This window comes from Lathyrus oleraceus, chromosome 5, assembly GCF_024323335.1.
Source record: "Lathyrus oleraceus cultivar Zhongwan6 chromosome 5, CAAS_Psat_ZW6_1.0, whole genome shotgun sequence".
Classification (NCBI taxonomy): domain Eukaryota; kingdom Viridiplantae; phylum Streptophyta; class Magnoliopsida; order Fabales; family Fabaceae; genus Lathyrus; species Lathyrus oleraceus.
In genome coordinates this window covers 23,558,089-23,577,656 of record NC_066583.1, presented here as the reverse complement: position 1 = coordinate 23,577,656, position 19,568 = coordinate 23,558,089, and the positions used below count along the sequence as shown (strand labels likewise).

The 19,568-nt window shown below is 36.4% G+C and overlaps 1 protein-coding gene across 3 annotated transcripts; it reads right to left on the bottom strand.

The window, feature by feature from the left end:
• Positions 1-9,356: 9,356 nt before the first annotated feature.
• LOC127083407 (protein NLP4) lies at positions 9,357-13,716 on the bottom strand. 3 transcript variants are annotated; one of them, XM_051023720.1, is made up of 6 exons: positions 13,440-13,716; positions 13,079-13,169; positions 11,798-12,817; positions 11,496-11,543; positions 10,500-11,409; positions 9,357-10,415 (listed from the first exon to the last, which is right to left on the bottom strand). In XM_051023720.1, the coding sequence occupies exons 3-6, from the start codon at positions 12,686-12,688 to the stop codon at positions 9,535-9,537; spliced, it is 2,730 nt and encodes a 909-aa protein (XP_050879677.1). In that variant the 5' UTR covers positions 12,689-12,817; positions 13,079-13,169; positions 13,440-13,716; the 3' UTR covers positions 9,357-9,534. The 3 variants fall into 3 exon arrangements, with proteins under 3 accessions (XP_050879677.1, XP_050879676.1, XP_050879675.1); XM_051023719.1 differs by having other exon boundaries at positions 13,111-13,169; XM_051023718.1 differs by lacking the exon at positions 13,079-13,169.
• Between the last annotated feature and the right edge of the window lie 5,852 nt (positions 13,717-19,568).

Genomic DNA, 19,568 nt, shown 5'->3' with positions numbered 1-19,568 from the left:
GCTCAGGTGCTACCTTCGGACAGGTACATTCCTGAATGGTAGTCTGGTATACGGCTACTCCCTTGCTCAGGTGCTACCTTCGGACAGGTACATTCCTGAATGGTAGTCTGGTATACGGCTACTCCCTTGCTCAGGTGATACCTTCGGACAGGTACATTCCTGAATGGTAGTCTGGTATACGGCTACTCCTTTGCTCAGGTGCTACCTTCGGACAGGTACATTCCTGAATGGTAGTCTGGTATACGACTACTCCCTCTTCAAGCAGATTCAGCCTAACGGACGGCTCATTCTGCAACTCAGAACCGATCTGGCGTACGATCCATTCTGATCTTTCATCCCCATCAAAGTCACCTGCCTAACGAACAGCTCACTCTGGTATTCAGATACGGTTCAGTGTATGACCCATTCTGATCCCTTATCCCCAGCAGTATATAGCATACTCTGACTCCCCAGCAAAGTCAACAGCATGATGGATGATTCACTATACGATCTAGCGTATGACCCGGTATGACACCCATGTCTTCAGATATCGTCTAACGTACGACACAGTCTGAAGCTCCCATCATCAAATTTCCTGGATGGCATCTGTAAGCCCATCTCCATCAAGACCAATTGACAAGCGCAAATTTTCGGGGCATTCTAGTGTTCAATAATCTTCCACCTCCAGACCACGAATGGTGCACATACCATTCTACTCTCTCGGTTCAAGAATATTGAACAGGGGCAGTTGTCATACCCCAAAATTTGCCCATTAGTATTTCAAGACATTTCAGGGCACTCCGACTCATTTTATGACACTTAAAGGAACAAAGGCCCAGCTCGCGAATGACCCAAATTGGCCTACTCGCTACACGCTCACCTAGTGATAATATGAAAGTGGTTTATTTGGAAGCGGAGGAAAAGGGGTGCAAAAAGAAAAGAAAACGAACCGAACAGCAAAGCCCAGCCCAAAGCGCAAGACACAAATGTTGTGCCTGTGACGGACGTCACAGAGGGCGTGACGAGCGTCACGCAACACAGCCTTGTGACGGGCGTCACAGAAGGCGTGACGAGCGTCACGCAACACACCCCTGTGACGGGCGTCACACATGGTGTGACGAACGTCACACCATTCCCCTACTTTGTAGGCGCAGGTAACGCTTCGGAGACTTGAAGATCCGTTGAGGAATGTTGGGCCCTGCATCCACTATATCCATGCGCACGTTGAAGACTTTTTGGCAGCATGCATGACCTAATGACACTAATATAAATAGCCACCTTGAAAACCTAAAAGGGGGGCTTTTTCACATTCCTTTTTCCGTGGCCGTTTTCGCTTTTGCACATTTACTTTTCCAACAGCTTAGGCATTGTGTTTTACAAGACTACTGTTTAACTTACCCCGGGTAACCCTAAAGGAAACCCTGAAGGAAAAGCCGGCGGCCGCAAAGCTACCTCCGTCCAATTCAATCCGGCTCGCCAACTCAAGGGTGCAATTCGATTGCAAACAGGTTTGCATTATTATTACAGCTTCATTTTCTCAATTTGCATGCGATATCGCTTTATGTTCTTAACTTGCGTGTGATATCATAATTTAACTCATAAATGTATTTGAGGTTTGCATGTGGACTTAAGTATGCCTGGATACTTTGAATTGTTATAATGAATGCCGCTGTTTCTTCGCTCTGTTTTGATCCTTGCCCACCTGACCTGTTTTACTATAACTATGCTTTGCTTACCTGATACTATTACTGCTTTGGTGTAATCTTCGATTACACCCCGATTTGGTATTCTAACCCGTTTGCTGAATTTTGCAAAGGTTCATATGTCCCAGGAAAAGATTGCCGTTAGGTCTTCCACTTTATTTGTGGGATACCATTGTGAAGGCTCACCCTAAATTGCCTAATTTAATTTTAATGTGTTAATTTTAATAATTAATTTTAATGTGTTAATTTTAATAATTAATTTTAATGTAATTTTAATGTATTGATTTTAATGTGGAGGCTCATCCTAATTACCTACTTAACTTTAAAATATGACCTTTAAATAAGTGATCTTGGACCTCTTTTTGCGGCCTTACGGTACTACGGTATAAATCGGTCATGTCCCGCGAATGTGGGGATACACTTAGCAATGGCCCTTCGATTAAATCATCATAGAATAAATCATGGTCCCTCGGATGTTGCCTTCGAAAATACGATTTTGTCCCTCGATGTCCCTTCGGCGTAGCCTACGGTTAAATGATGATCGTCCCTTCGAATGCTAAGGTATCCTCACAACTGTTGCCTTCAATGACCTATCGATGACCCTACGATGACCCTTCTACATCCCAAGGATAAACTACTTGCTTCTCAATAGTAAGGACAGTTTCACCCTCATAAGGATGGGAAATGCCCGGAAAGACCTCGGACAGGTACAACCTTAATTGCTCATTCGTAATAAAAAATACTTTTCACACCTTACACCTTTCAAACATCCTTTTTTAGAAAATCACCACTTAGCATACATCCGTACTAGGATCATTGCCAAGTTATATTTTTCTAAACCATTTTCTAAATTAAACGAGATAACCACTTTGTATACATTCATGCAAGAATCATTACAAAGTTAAATTCTCATTTTCAAAACATTTTTCATACATTTCTCAACCACCTTTTTCAAACAAAGAAAACATAAATGATTGAGCAATTAAGAGCCCATGGATAACCATGGATACGAAGGGTGCCTAACACCTTCCCTTCGTATAAAGTACCTCCCGAACCTAAGAATTTAAAATTAAGGTCTTTCCTGTTCTTTTCCACCTTTCCTTATGGGATAAAAGAAAAGTCGGTGGCGACTCTTGCTAACCGCGACATTGCGATTACAAATCCAATAAAGTCCAGTTCACCGTATGACACCGGTGCAAATTTATTTCAGAATTTGAAGAAACGCTGTATTTTTTTAATAAGTATATTTTGTGTTGATCATTTTAGTGTGTCTGATTTAATTTTTCGAACAAATTTACATCCGACTTCTATTTATAATCAATCCTTGTATTTCTTTGTTTTAATATTCAAAATTAGAGATTTGTCTTATTATTATACTTTTCTAAATTAAATTACTATCTAAGAATTTTTAATAAATATTTTTCTTTAAATAATAGATAATAATAATTATTAATAAAAAAAAGAAAAAGAAAATAAAATTGAGACTCCTCACATTTCCTCTCTCCCTCTTCCTCTCTCTCACACGTTACCCTCATTGGATTCCCATCACCCAATTACATTTCCATCACCATATTAATTCCCCAACGTCTCTCTCTGACCAAAAAGCAAAAAGGAAATAAAAAAACAAGAAAAAGACAGCTCACATAATAACTCTCTTTTCTTCCAACGGTAAGATAAAAAATAAATAAAAGGAGAACACCTCTCTTCTCTCACCACTGACCAAAAGACACTAACTTACTCTCTCTCCCCAAAAAACAAAATAAAAATACATTAAATTTCTCTCTCACTGTTTATCTTCTTGGTCCACACCAACACCATCACAAATCTCTCTCCACTATGATTCTCACCAAACGCCGCGTCTCCACCACGCGAACTACACACTCATACTCCCACCGCCTTTACACCATCGACCCACACGACGAACATCAATCGTTGTCATGCTAATCCGTCCGTCCAAACTCCATCCTCCTTCGTCGCCGACGAGCACCAACTCCAACCGCCAAACCACCTTTCCTCTTTTCCTCAACACGAAAACCGCCGACAACGCGACAACTCCCTCAGTCTTCTTCCAATCACCCTCTCTCACGAGTAAATAGAGAAAAAAAACCGTTAAGCAACTTCGGCGAACGTCACCGCAGGACTCCGCCCTTCACTTTGTCTCCGAGCCGCCTCCGCCATTGCCGGAGAACGCAAACCCATCACCACAACCGTCACCGTCCAACGTCTCTAAACCACCACCTCGAAACCCTCCGTTCGACCACCCCTCTCCACAACTTCCTCCGCCTCACGAATCACACCGCCGCTCACCATCATTCCATTATTATATATTGGTCTTGTGATGTACTATAGGATTCAGCAGCAGTAGATGAATTCGACTGAGAAGGTGTTCTTATCCATTGAAACCACGACGACGGTTATGCCGGTGGATTCTCTAAGTCAGCAGAAGTAGGACTTGATGGAGCGGATTCAAATTCATCTACTTTTGGAAATTCTTCAAACTTTGTAAAGTTTGTTTTGACGAAGTAGCCCCATGAGAACATCACACGTATAACGCTCTCGAAATGCTTTTATGTCGAAGCTTTAGATTCATGTGGAAATGGAGTTTATTTCTGTAAATCCTCATAGCAAGGCAACGATGCACAACGGTCTTCCGACGGTAAAAATTCAAAGTTAACTTTTCTTTTGTATATCGTTTACTGTTCGTATTTTATCTCAGAAATAATTTGATTTGCTTATTTATTGGGTGTGTATCTATCATGTTGTTTTAGTTATGATTTAATCATAAGGTTGTCGTGAATGTTTCTATCAAGTTTATTTCCAATTTGCTTTCACATATATGTTGGTTGTTATTGGAAAACTGTTTTTATTTAGTATCAATTTAATTGCATTGCGTATCTGCTATATCAAGTGTAAATTTGTTTCGGTTAAGTTTTGTCTTTCTTATGCCGAATCTGTTTTAGGCGAATGTTTTCTATGCGATTAAGGATTTGTAGTGTGTGTTTATGATTGTTTCCTTTGGGGTTGCTGAGTTTATTTTTTCATGTGCTAAGTTTCATTTCAATTGGATTTTGTTTGACTTATATTTTGTTGAGGTATTCTCTTGGTTTAAGATAAAGTTTTGAGATGATGAAAGGAAGATGGTCCACATTTGGTATTCTATCATGTTGAAGATTAAAATTACATTTGGTGCATGATGATGAACCGTACACGTATTATCCAATATGTCTCTTTACTGGTGGATTAAATTTGTTTACCTGCATTAGCATTGTAGCATTTTTTGGTACTATTATTAGTCTAATATTTTGTCATTTATTTTAATGAATAATTCAAAATGATTTTTGTTGCTTTGGTTATATACATAATATTTGATTTAAGCCCATCTAGGTGTTTTCATTCACAAACCATGTTGATTTTCATTGGTTTTTATTTTGATTATGACAAGCCACATTTTGCATTTCGATTCGACAAATCTTATGCCGATTACCGTCAAAAGAATACGATACATCAATATGATATTTCACCGCGTTACGATCTTGCGAATGGCATTAATCATGTTGTCACTTCATACGAACCGGTTTCGAGCACACCGATTTAATTCGATTATTTTTATTCAAAATCGTCATTTATTAAAATTAATTAATTAAAGTTTTGATTAAGTTAGATGATTTTGTTAACTAAATTTAATTAATTTAGTTCTTTGATTTAATTAATTTTTTGATCAAATAATTTTGGATAATTACTTTTAATTACCTTAATTAGACAACTTAATTGAGTTTTCATCAATTAATTTTGTTAATGAAAAATGGACCGACCTATTTCACCATCACAATTTCACACTCATTTACAAAAATCACTTCAATTTATTCACAAATTTAAAACCTCGATCCCATATTGAGTATTCTTATTCAAAATAATTAAAATACCCATTCACAATCAAATACCATTTCATTTGGATATGAAAAGGGGGATGGTTTTGAGTTTTCAACTCCTCATCTCGATTATTCGAATACGAGTTCCCTTACTCGGTTAGTCAAATAATCGTCATTGCTTAATCATCTAAACACAATTAAATCAATTTATTCTCATAATAAAGAAATGAAAAAGGAGATGACTTTGAGTTTTCAACTTCTCTCATCGACTGTTTGAATATGAGTTCCCTTACTCGGTTAGTCAAATAATTGTCATTTGTCTTAACAACCTTCTAAACCCCGATTAAATCAAACTACCTTTCATAAGGACAAAAATGAAAAGGGAGATGACTTTGAGTTTTTAACTTCTCTCCCCAATTATTTGAATACGAGTTCTCTTACTCGGTCAGTTGAACAATTGTCATTTTTCTACAAACATATGACTTAATTGAATAATTTTCATAACAAACTATACGAAAAGGGAGATGATCTTGAGTTTTCAATTCCTCTTCTCAAATGCTTGGATATGAGTCGTCTTATTCAGCCATTCGAGCACTTGTCGTTTATTCTAAAATACATCGACCATACACAACGTTCTTTTTATAACTACTTAGATAAAAAAGAAAGCGGTCTAGAGTCTTCTATTCCCTTTTCCGACTGTTAGGATACGAGTTGTCTTACTCGACTATCCAAGTAATCGTCATCCAGTCAAAACACCTTAATTATCATCAAATCCTTTTATAATTAAGGATGAAAAAGAAAGCGGCCTAGAGTCTTCTATTCCCTTTCCCGACTGTTAGGATACGAGTTGTCTTACTCGAATATCCACTCCCGAACCCGAATATGGTTACGACGACCATTATTCTATTACTCAAAAGGTTTTATTGATATTTTCATATCCCTTTATTGGGATAAATAAAGTTCGGTGGCGACTCTGTTCGAACTAAATTTTTTCCGCGACCATCGTGAGGAATCGTATTTTTCGAGATGCAACAGATGGCGACTCTGCTGGGGACTAAATTTTTTCCGCGACCATCGCGAGGAATTGTATTTTTCGAGATGCAACAGATGGCGACTCTGTTGGGGACTAAATTTTTTCCGCGACCATCGCGAGGAATCGTATTTTTCGAGATGCGACAAGGATGAACATGTATAAATCTACGACACACTCTATCTATCTTTTCTTTCTTTTATTTTTTTATGTTTATGTTATTTCTGCTGCTTATCTCTCTTCATCTCCATCTCGTGTCTTTATTTCCACTGACTTACCTTTATGTGTTTATCAAAATTAAAATAATTGTTTTAAATAACAAAGTTTTAATAAATTGGTTTTGAATTTTAATCAACACAATTTACCTCCCCTCCTTGTGTTTGGATTCACTTGGCTAACAATGTTTGTTGGTGCTCATCAAATTAGAGTTTGAAGTGGAATGGGGGTTGGAATTAGACGATTCACTCCTAATTTGAGACACTCCAATTACGTTTGATTGAGTGTTGCTTCGAATTGGAATCGGGTTAGAACCCAATCCAAAATTCCATTTCTTATTGGACCCCGATCCAAATCCACTCATCCCATTATGATGAGATCATGTCCTTTTGCAATTTTTCGATCCACCTCCTCGTGGTAACAATCACCATCGCAAATTTGTTTTCAATGTCATGAGAAATATTCATGGATTGAATAGAAGTACAAGGATTATAGGTGTGGACCTTCAATCGCAACTCTAATTTGTGGCCCCATAAAGCATCCCAAATATTATTCCTCTGACAACCTTCTAACCTGATATCATACATATTTGAACTGAGTGATGTATTCATCCACACTTCCAGATTGTTTCAAATGCTTTAATTCTTTGACTAAGTTCTCACACTATCTGCCTCAATACATCTTAATCAAAGCTTGTTTCAATTTCATACACCTAGGACTATCCTTTGTTTCACACGCCAAATTAAACCCGTGAATCATCGCACCTTTCATGCTGAACTTCTTCGATCTGATATTCAGTTCCTCTGGCCTTCCTTAGACTTCAAAGTATGTTTCAGATTGCGTAATCCGCACCACATGATCCTCAACTTCCAAACAATATAACTCCACATTTTCACGGTCGTTTTGTACTTTATTGTTGAATTTTCCAAGAACAATGGCAAATCTCCTTGTTCCGATGACGTTCGTTCCTCCATCTTTGCAAAATCATTCACCATCTTATCACAGGTTTCTCCAATCATAACCACTCGAAACTCCCTTAGTTCACGACTCATAGAACCTTCTATCATCCCAATTTATGTTTCGATTGTGTCCATTTGATCATTCATCTTGGGTGGCATGAACACGAAATCACTGGTACCTCTCGAAGATTCGACATTCTAGATTAATGATGGAACTCACAAAAAATAATATAGATAATAATGACTTAGAATAATCTAGAATAATAGCTTCTCTAGAAAATTATTCTTCTATTACAAATTCAACCATAAAAGTGATAACTCCACATTAGCTTTCTTTCACATTATATTCCCTCGTTCCATAACTTTCCACTATCCAGACTTTGGGTGCCACATCACCCACTACTAACCCCCTTATAAATATTTCTTTTCTCTACGTGTGTAAACCTTCCACAGAACTGGTTTGGGCCTGACTTTAACATTTTCATTGTCATGCAGCCCACTAGTTGCATCAGTTTGACAATAGAATCATCTGGAAGATGTTTCATTATGTAGACCCATTTGACTGTAATAAGTCTCTTATCTATTGGTAAAGAGACTATATTTATGTTTGATTCCCCTCAATTGTCTTAATTTCATCTGTTATAGGAATAATTCACACAGAAGGTGTAACTGCTTATGCATACTTGAGAGGCTAAACATCAGCAAATAAATCTAGATGCACTAGATCTACCTCTAGTGTGATCATGTGATCAAGAACGACATCTTTCTTGGAGATTTCTAGTTAGGTATCTAATCCTCGATATCTTCTTGCTTGCTTGTGCAACACCCCTCTCTAGATATATGACGCCCACTCTAATTATCATGGAATACACACAATATACTTAAAGATGATACAACATATTGATTATCTCAATTCCAATTTTCTCACTCATCGATTCTAACATATCTATTTGCAACAATATCTAAGATGTGCTTGAAACATAAGAGTGAAAGATCCTCACATGATTGAAAGGTAAAGCGTGACCCAACCATATTACCTCTAGAATCATATCTAATCTCTTGGTTGAACTCCAATTGAACACATAACAAACACTTATGACAACCTCACCCCCAAAAAACATGTGTAAGTATCTTTTCTTTCATCATGCGTGTGATCATCTTCATGATGGTCCTATTCCTCTTCTCAGCAGGACCACACACATCCACATCATAGTTGTAAAGCAATCTTGATTAATTCGCCTAGTAGAATTCCATAAGAGTGTGAGAGCATCATGGATCTCATTTAGACCACAATCACGTGACTTATGCGTTGGAAACAACAATCTTATGGAGTTTAAGTTAAAATACACCATGAACTTTTATGCATTAAAGAAATGCCAAAAATATATCTACCTTTAGGATCACTTCTCTCAAAAGAAATCCAAAGCTGAAGTATGATAGTCCTTAACCAAATTAAATAATGACATGCTTTGAACGTGCTCTCACACACATTAAGCAGTTTAGACTTTAGATTAACATTACTCAAATTCATACTATAGCAAACTCAGATTAAAGTGTAAATCATACAATTTGTACTAATCATTCATCATCATCATCATACTGAAAAAAACAAAAGTTGAACCTGCTTATTGCTTCTGGTATACAAAAGTTTATTATTCTCATAGTCTAACAAAATATACAATTTCTTTAAACTACAAACTTCTATGATTTACTTTGAACATTATTCACATACATGACAAAGGATCTTGTAATTTACAATCAATCACAAAACGATTTTTCTATCTAAATTCTAAAGAACTCCTGATAAAATTACTGGAGGGTTGCAGACATAGTTTGATGGTACTAGTCTCGGAAGATTGACAAACATCGATGCACTCCTCCAAATCTGCATCACAAGTTAGTAATACCCATTCGTAATCATCGTCCAAATATTTGATATCGAATTTGCTCATGTCATTTACATTAAATCTCCTAGCAACTTCCTGCACAAGATCTTCATGACTCCAGTTCTTTGGCAACCTAAACCGGGTTTTCTCGTCTCCAAATGTAACTTTTACTCTGTGAGCATCCTCCTTTTGAGACGCTTTGCGAGTGGTTTTTATTAAGGATTGGAGATACTCGGTTTTCAGGTGTTCGCCAAGTGTTTCCTGGCTTTGTGATCTTGGCATGAGCTTTGTTTTGTTATCTTCAACCAGGCTCTTAAGTTCTGTTTCACTTCTGATTCTCTTCAACACGTCAACAGAATCTTCATCAACAGATAGATCTTTGATACCGGCAGCAATATTGCTTGTATGGTGCTGTTGCTCTGACATGCTGGAACATGAATGGCTTGAAAAGGAGCTTTGACTACATGAAGACGAGGGTGATTTTGACGCACCTTCTGGACTCAACGTGTTGGGGTCTGGCTGTATGCTTAACGAGACAGGATTATCGATTTGATTCAGAGTTGAGATCAGGGTGGTTGCTGATAAATTTGAAGACGATAGATCCGAGAACTTTGAATAGAAGGAATCAATTTGGAATGAAGCAGAGGCACCTTGAACCGAGTCGATGACAAGTTGAAGTTTCTGCAAGGAGTGACCAACCTTTTTTATCTTCCGAGAAGGCCAGCGCTTAATACCATGTTGCCGGCATATCCTTTTCAGGGTTGTAGTACAGACTGGAAAATTCAATTAAAAACATGATATTAGCAAAAGACTTCTAATAGATAAGACACTTGCATATGCTTGTACGTAAGGCTTACCGCCAATATTCTTCGCAGCATCTTTTAGACTTCCAGCGAAATATTGCCTCAGGACTTGAAGAGTGATAGTTTTCTCCGCCTTGGCCCGTCTTTTCTCTCCCGTTCTATTTACTCCCAAACTCGACAAGAAGTTACCCTGAACAGAAGGAGAACACTCCGTACCATCGCCAGCATCTCCTTTTAAAATAAGATTTTCGTGTTGCCGCCTTTGTTCTGAGAATTTTTTACTCATTGTTTCGGTAAACTTTTCTTCACTACCCAACGAGGCAGCCGTTCTCCTGTCTTGAAGGTCCGGCCTAATTGCATTCCTAGCAAATCCACTATCAGCGGCAGCCGTTACTACATTAGCTGATAAGTTAATTTTCTCCAATTCCTTATTGGTTATAACTCGCAAACTGCGGCAAACCCTTTGAATAATCATGGACAATGATGTGAGCATCTTTTTCTGTTCTTCACTGTCATTGCAATCTACAGGCAAGAAGAACTCAAGAACATAGTCATCCGAAGTACTATAGATGCTTCGAAGTCGTATGGCTACTGCAGCCCGCAACCCAAACAACCTGGCATGATGAGACAGTGGATAATCGGTTTTGCTTAAAGAAGTAATGTCAGCCGAGAAGCACGGTTGGTTTGTCATAAAAGCACCCCCGGCAACACCTTGACCTATTAACAAGTGATGCTCCAGGCAAGCCTCGTGAAAAAACCTGACCGAGGAATCGCCAACATAGCAAGCATTATCCACCGGAGATATACAGTGTGCATAATTATCATCAGAGTGCCGGCAACCATCTTTTCCCTGTTGGATGCAAGAGACCCAAGTCTGAGCCAAAGGTAACTTGTGCATTTCACATGCAGATCTCAAAACCTCTTGAATCTCGGGTAGTGCGGTTTCATAGGACCTGTCGCATGCCTGGTAAAATAGAACCGGTTTGTTAAAGAGGAAATTGAGAATTTACTGAGTTCGTTAAAATCTTCCAAAGATGATTTTCTATGTACCTTCACATTCTGAAGGCTTGAATGTCCAGAGCTTCTGAGATCAACAACCTGCAAGTTAACAACTTTCCCCGATCATTAAACTAGTATTAATGAGTTGGTTTCTGACGAGCTTTACATTGAAATGTGTAAAAAGGAGCAATTCATTATGTAAAAGTGCAGTTTTATCCCTTTAGAAACTGCAAATAGCATGTCGAATTGAACCTAAAATTCCACTAATCTAAAACCAAAAGTTGTTTGTTTCATGTTTTTAAGTGTTTCATGCATCCATAAGTACTTATATTGAAATATGGAAGGAGAAAAACCTCAAGAGCTTTGCAAACAGTCTCAAGTTCAAGGCCATAGTTGCTCTGCTGGGTAGTCATCACCACTTCAATAACACCCAAACATGTCCTGCTCCCTTGTTCAAAGATTGGAACCGCTAATGTTCCGTGTATATCACACTCTTGAGCATGGTCAACTCGCGGATACTCTTCGCTCCTGAAGAATCGAACATCAGGCGTCCACTCAGGAATCTTATCTCTATAAACTCGACCTGGCAAACCGGCCACCAACTCCTTCGAGTCCTCTTCCTCTGCAGAAAACTGATATCTCACAGAGATTTCTCGGTACTTTGCAAGATTTAAAGACCTTGATTCAAGTGAAAACGGAAGATCATTAGCCCTCAAAATCGGCCTATCGTCCCCTCTATTAACCGGAACCCATATCTGTATAAGCATATCCTTGTTCCTATTGAAATCCTTGATCCACTTGAGAGCTCGTATCAGCTTCTCCGTTATGGAAGATCCATTAGGTCCTTGATTAGGCGTCGGTGGAATCCACAACCTACTAACCCCTTCCCCCAAATGAGTCTCAAACTCACACCGTTGCTGGTCACTACAACCAACATTATTAACCATAACCCGATTTTCTTGTTCAGTGCTAACAGGAGCATCTTGTGACTCATTCCGATCCTCAATGCAGGGCGGCTCGCTGTTCTCCAAGGCAGGCCAAGAGAACGAAGGGTCAAAGATTGGATTTGAAAAAGGAGAAGTTTGCAGCAAGAACTCAGATCCATCCGCAGAAGCTTCCAACCAACAACCATCTAACAAAAGCTCACTCATATAATCAAAATCCATTGAATTAACCTCTTGTGGCGGTGCTTCCATCATGGTTGCAGATGATGTGCCTGCAGCACCATCTCCCATGATGGACATGCTTCTACTTCTTTCTCCACAAACCAGACCAAACCAAAACTTACTTATTATTAGAATCTATAGATGTATCAACCACCAAACAGATCTGAAAAATCCTTGTCTTGTTGTCAAAAGAGTTGAGAAATTTATCTGTCCAAAGCCGTAAATGATGTCAGTAACAAACTAATACAATGAATAATACTCAAAAAGAATAACAAAATGATTATTATTATTAGATTAAGCCATTCTTAGAAAAGAGTCAAAAAAGAGGAATAACAAGTTATGATGATTTTGTAAAAACAAGAAAGAAACTCAAATTTTTCGCAACTTGACTATCAGAGAAATCAAATATATTCCAAAAAAGTGTAAATCCAGTGAAGCAAAAACCAAAAGCGGAAAACAAAGGAAAACCTAAAAGTAAGAAGAAAGTTGAAGTAGAATACTCAAAAAAAGAATCTCTGAGCTTCAAAAACACACAACAGTTGCACTTGACTGTAAGATTCTGCAGTAAATGAAAGAAAGCAATAGAATGATTTGGTTATCTATGTGGAAAACAGAGAGAAAGCACAGCATATAACTAGTTGAGTTGAAAAGGAACACAAACGAATAAACAACTCTCCACACATAGATGTAAAGATTCTCGGAGATTCCGAACCATGTCTTTCAATTTTTCTATAAACAATTTCATTGATCAAACCGTACTGTACCAAACACAAATAATGTTTCATCCAAAATTCATATATAGATAGTAACAAGATGAGAAAAAAAAAACCTTGATAATGGTAGCAGCAGAAGAAGACAAGAAGAAAATGATTCCAACCAGAGAGAAGATACTAATGAGGAGGATTCAATTGAATATAGTTAATACCCTACAATACATCACAAAAACTCGGTAACTGACTCGTTTTAAAGTCAAACTAAAACCTGAGTTGAGTTGAGTTAAACTCGATAACACACTCCAAAAACACAAACACAAAGCGTTAAGCACTATTCTATTCTATGATTCATCGTCTTTTCATATTCTAATGCTTATGTCATTGTTTTTAACATTTTTTAATTTTCATTTTGACACTTATAATTAGTTAAGAATGTATTTATTTGGTTTGCCGGAATCAGAATCCTTCCAACTTGGTGACGTTAGCCATGATATACGCTTTCTTTTGGAATTTCTCGATTCCTATGTGTTTTATTTTTATTTTTATAACCATTCTTTTTTCTGTTTTTTTTTTTTTCAGTTACCATTCCTATGTGTAATCTCTACTATGCGCTTTTCACTTTTTTTTTCTTCTTTTGTTTGAAAATAAATTATCAAAAAAGGAAAAAAATTAAAAAATAAAAGACACGGTTTTAACTAAAAAAGAAAGTGAAATTATTATCTTTAGAGTATTATGAGAACAGTTGTAAATCAGTAGTAGAAATGTATGCAGGTTGATTAGATGAAGTTACAAATTTAAGTACGTATTCCCCGTTTTCAACATGATCTCTAATAAAGTGGTGTCTAACTTCAATGTATTTAGCCTCAGAGTGAAGTATCTGGTGTTTTGTGAGGTTTTATGGTGTTGGTATTGTCACATCTTATTGGGTTAACTCCAAAATTTACACCGTCGTCACTGAGTTGTTGTTTCATCCAAAGAAGTTGAGCATAATATCTACCCACAATAATGTATTCTACCTCAGTTGTGGATAGTGCAACACTTTATTGTTTCTTGACATGCCATGAGACAAGCGAGTCCCCAAGTAAGTGGCACGTATCACTGGTACTTTTCCTATCCAAATTACACCCAATAAAGTCAGAGCTGGAGTACCCAACTAAGTCACAATCCACTCCCTTGAGATACCATAAACTCATTTGTTGTATGCTAGAGAGATATCTCATGATGTGTTTGACCGCACTGAGATGTGATTCTTTTAGGGATACTTGAAAGTATGCACAAATACAGAAAGTGAACATTATGTCAGGACGAGATGCACTTAAATAGAGAAAAAGATCCTATCATACTTAGATAATTTCTTTCTCAGTTGGTTTTCCATCTTCGTCATTGTCAAAATTGCACGAGGTTGACATTGGGGTTGTTATTATCTTGAACTTATCCATATCAAATCTTTTTAATAACTTTTTATAGTATTTTGCTTGATTAATGAAAGTTTCTCCCTTAATTTGATGGATTTGAAGTCTTATAGAATATTTGATCTCTCAATCATTCACAAATTTGAACTCATTTTGCATAATTTTAAAAAATTCCTTATTAAGGGATCATCTTGTAGTGATTCCGTTTGATATACCTCCAATCACGTTCTGGATATGATGGTCTTTTGTTGGTCTCCACTCTCTTGGAAGATCTAGATGTTATAGTCGAGTGTCTGGGGTTGATCCTGAACAGGTTCTTCCTCAGTGATTTGATTTTCATTTTGTTTTTGATTCAATTCTTGATTTTTCTCCAGATTTGTCTTTTTCAGAATACCCGCACAATAAACAACTTGTATTTCTTCTAGTTTAGTTAGATACGTCAAAGGTAACATGAACCGATTCTTTGGTTGTCAAAGTTCTTTTGTTAAAGACTTTAAAAGCTTTGCTATAAATGAAATATCTTATGAATATACCTTCATCAACTTTTGAATCAAATTTTATGAGGTTATCTTTCCTATTGTTAGGGATAAAACATTTGCAACCAAAAAACATGTAAGTGAGAGATATTTGGTTTTCTTTCTTTGTATGGCTCATAGTGCGTCAACTTTAGAATTGGTCTTATTAAGACCCGATTAATAAAATAGCAAGCAGCGCTTACAACATTAGCCCATAAATATTTAGGAAGATTTTTCTCATTGAGCATCATCCTTGCAAACTCTGCTAGAGACTTGTTTTTCCTTTCTACTACCCCGTTTTGTTGGGGAGTTCATGGAGTGAAAAAGGTGTGTTGAGTATCATTCTCATTAGAGAATTTTTCGAATTACTCATTCTAAAATTCTCCACAATGGTTACTTCTGATGGATGCAATGCTTACACCTTTTTCGTCCTGGATAACCTTAGCTAGTTTTTGAAAGGCAACAAACACTTCTCTTTTATGAGATATGCATAATGTTCAGGTGTAACGAGAGTAGTTATCCATAATTACAAGAGTGTATAGGTTTTCACCTAGACTTACAGTTCTAGATGGGCCAAAAAGGTCCATGTGAAGCAGTTGCAAAGGCCAGTTAATAGAAACTATACTTTTAGATTTAAAAGAGGCCCTTACTTGCTCCCTTTTTGGAACACATCATATAATCTGTTCTTTTCAAAATGTAAGTCTAACGTTCAATCTACGAGATCTTTATGGACCAACTTGTTTAGATGATCCATGTGGATGTGAGCTATTTTCCTATACAATAAACAAGATTTGTCCTTGTTACTTAGGAGACATACATCACTTGAAGGAGTTTTATTTAAATTCATTGTGTAGGTATTTCGATTTCTCGATCTTGTAAATAGAGTTTCATTTGATTTAGGATTTATGATCATGCAATCAGAAGAGTCAAAGGTTATACTGTTACCTTTGTCACATAATAGAGCTTGCCCAATTGTTGGATTGGGGTACTTATCAACAATGCTAACTCCTAGAATTTTCCCCTTATTATCATCCCCATATGAGACAAATCCTCTTTCTTTAGGAAAGAAGGTGGAAAATAAGGTTTTGTCACCTGTTATATTCTTTGAATAACCGCTACCAAGATATCATTTGGTGTTTGATACTATAAAACATTCCTACAAAGAAAATGTTAGTTCTTAACTTTAGGTATTCATATCATCTTGGATCCTTGGTTGTTAGTTTCATAAAAAAAAATTCTTCTTGGTTTTAGAGACACGTGAGTTTTCAAGTTTGGACAACATTTTTTCTTTGTGTTCACAATGTTTGTTGTAAAAATATGAAGAGGGATATCCTTTCTTGATTTCATGACTTTTCTTAATGAAGAAGAACATTGTAATGTATCCCTCTTTATTGCAATAATTTCATTTTAGATTTTTATAGTGAGAGGTGATTTTGGCATTACTAAAGTTATCTAAGATTTTAATATAACTACTTGATTCATAGCCAATGCCTACTTTATTGGAGGATGCTCTTTGATTACCTAACAAAGATTTTAACTTATCTCTTTCTTTGGGGAACTGGACAAGTGTTTTATGAAGATCGCAAATTTTATTTTTTAAGTTGTCACAACTATCACACTTGTCATATTCATCGTCTTCGTTTGAAGTGGAAGAGCTTTGAGCTAGATTATTTTGTTTCTCTCTAAGGAGTTCTATCTCCCTTTCAAGGGTTTTATTTTTAAGTTCAAGAGAGGAGATAATATCTTTATATGCAGAAACAATTTGTTCTAATTTATTTGTTTCTTTTGTTAGTTTCTTGCCGATTCTATAAAGATCATGATAGGAGAATTGAGAAGTTACCTTATTAGCTAGATGGTTTTCCATAAGACAAATGCTAGATTTTTGTTCTTCTTTATCGTTAGAGGATTCCATATCATTGTCTTTCCATGCAACATAAGTTTTCTTATTTTTATGAGATTTTATGAATTTTTTATTATCCTTTTTGAATAGGGGATAATACGGTTCGATGTGCCATTTATTTCCATAATTGTAGCATGTTGGCATGAATGGTGTTTTCTCATCATCTTTTTATTGTTTTTCCTTTTGATTATTCTCATTCTTCATGAATATCTTAAATTTATTTACTATGAGAGCCATGTCATAATCGTAATCAGATTCCTCGGCTTCAAGTGCTAGAATTTTGTTTTTCTTTTCTCTTTCTTCATCTATGGTAATGCTTTTGAGTTCTATTTCGTGTTCCTACAATTTACCAAAGAGTGTGTGTGTCCATATTTTCTAAATCCTTATATTAATAAATCACACTGACTTTGGGTTACCAACTAAGGTTTAGGCATCTAAGAATTTTTATGACTAATTCCTTAGTCGAGAATGTTTTTCCTAGATTTCTCATATGACTCATGATATGGATGAATCATGTTTGCATTTGAACTACGCTCTGTAACAACCCATTTTTTTTAGTATTTATTTATTATATTATTATACTATTTTATTATATTTATTTGGGGTGTGAATTAATTATTTAGTTGATATGAGATATAATTGAATAATTGAATTAATTAACTTGGTGTGTATATTGTGTTGGTTTAATTTATTTGAACTAGATAGAGATATTATAATACTGTGTCTTATTGGGCCTAATAATTAAATTAGAGGTATCATTTCTTAAGCCCAAATATAATACTAGGATAGTAAGAGGTGAGGAGAGTGAGAAGTAGCACTCATTTGGTCATTTTCAAGGCAACAGAGAAAGAAAGAGGAAAAAGTAAGGAGAAGAGGGGAAGAACAAGGGAGAAGCTAGGGTTTCCAGAAAATTGAAGAGGTAAGGGGCAGAATCCTTATTAGTATGGGTTAGTATAATTGGGTCAATGGGTAGAAGTATGTTTAGGTTGAAATCCCTAATTTTGTGGTTTGGAATTGTTAGGTTTTGATGAGTAATCTTTGATTTGTGATGATTAATTTCGTTTGGAATGGATATATGGGTGAAATTGAGGGATAACTTGATAAGCCGTTTAGTTTATTGAATTTCATTAAAGTAATGGCAACGTTAAGAAAAATTCCAATTTTAAGCGTGTTAACCGGTTACCCCAAATGCGTTAACCGGTTACCTGCTAAAAATTTGCCCAGAAATTGAATTTTGTTTCGTGTTAACCGGTTACCCCAAATGCGTTAACCGGTTACCACTGTTGAAAAAGGGAAAATTGAGAACTTTTAAAAGCTATAACCATTTTGAAATAAAATCTAAGTGTGCGTATTTGATAATTAGCCTATATATGTGAATAGTATATTTGTTATGAATGTGTATACGTACCATTGGTGGATAATTCATAGCGTTGAATTATGGTTATATGTGGAATATTAAGATGGTAGAGATGATCTTAATTGCATATATTGTTGGTATTTGTACATTCATTCATGGCATAGTCGGCTTTATGGTGGAAGCGGTGAAACTGTGGGTTCACATGGTAATAGACGTTGATCCTTAATTGGAAATAGGCGTAGTGGCTTTGATCTTGTCCGAATCGGAAGCGTGGCTTGGATTCTAGATATTGAATCGGAAAGCGGTGAAACGTTGGGTTCACATTGCGGTACCACATGCATAGAGTCACATGTCTTGCATTGAGTCACATTAGAGTTATGTGATAATTGAATATATGCATTGATGTGATTGTTATGTGTGTGTGAGATATGGTAATTGAATTTGGTGATGTTTGGATACATAACTTGTTAAAAGATGTGATTATGTGATAATTATAGTTATGTGTATATTTGGGAATATAGTATTGGAATTTAATGTTATACTCCTTGAGTTTTGATGTATGCTGTAAACATGTGAAATAAATATTGGTTAGTATTATTTACATGGTTATACAAGGTGTGATGAATTCCTTCAATTGTTGATTTAATCATTATGCTTTATTATACTTCTTCATAATGATTCGAATTCTCACCCTTCTGTTTGAATGTTGCCTTTACATGGGCATCGTGTAGATACTCAAGAGTAGTATTGCTGAAGTAAGTGGACGGTAGCTCACTCGAGATTTAGCCGAAGAGTTCCGTGTTTTAGCTTAGGGACTAGGTAGTGGGTCAATGCTCTGGTCATGTAACACTGGGTAGGTTAGTAGTATTGAACTCATATCTTATTTGGATATGTATTATGTTATTACTTGTGAACATGTTTAATTGAAAATTGTTGTTTGAGAGGCCATAGTGCCAAATAGCCTGGATATGGTTTTATTCTACCTTGAGGAGATTATTGAGAGATGATCATGGTATGGGATATGAATCATTTTATGAAATACACGAGTATACATTATTTTC

Coding starts and splice junctions, on each gene's coding strand:
- LOC127083407 (XM_051023720.1), bottom strand. CDS start 12,688: ATGTCCATCATGGGAGATGGTGCTGCAGGCACATCATCTGCAACCATG. Junction 11,544..11,797: donor CTGTTTGCAAAGCTCTTGAG/GTTTTTCTCCTT, acceptor GTTAACTTGCAG/GTTGTTGATCTCAGAAGCTC. Junction 11,410..11,495: donor CAAGCCTTCAGAATGTGAAG/GTACATAGAAAA, acceptor CTATTTTACCAG/GCATGCGACAGGTCCTATGA.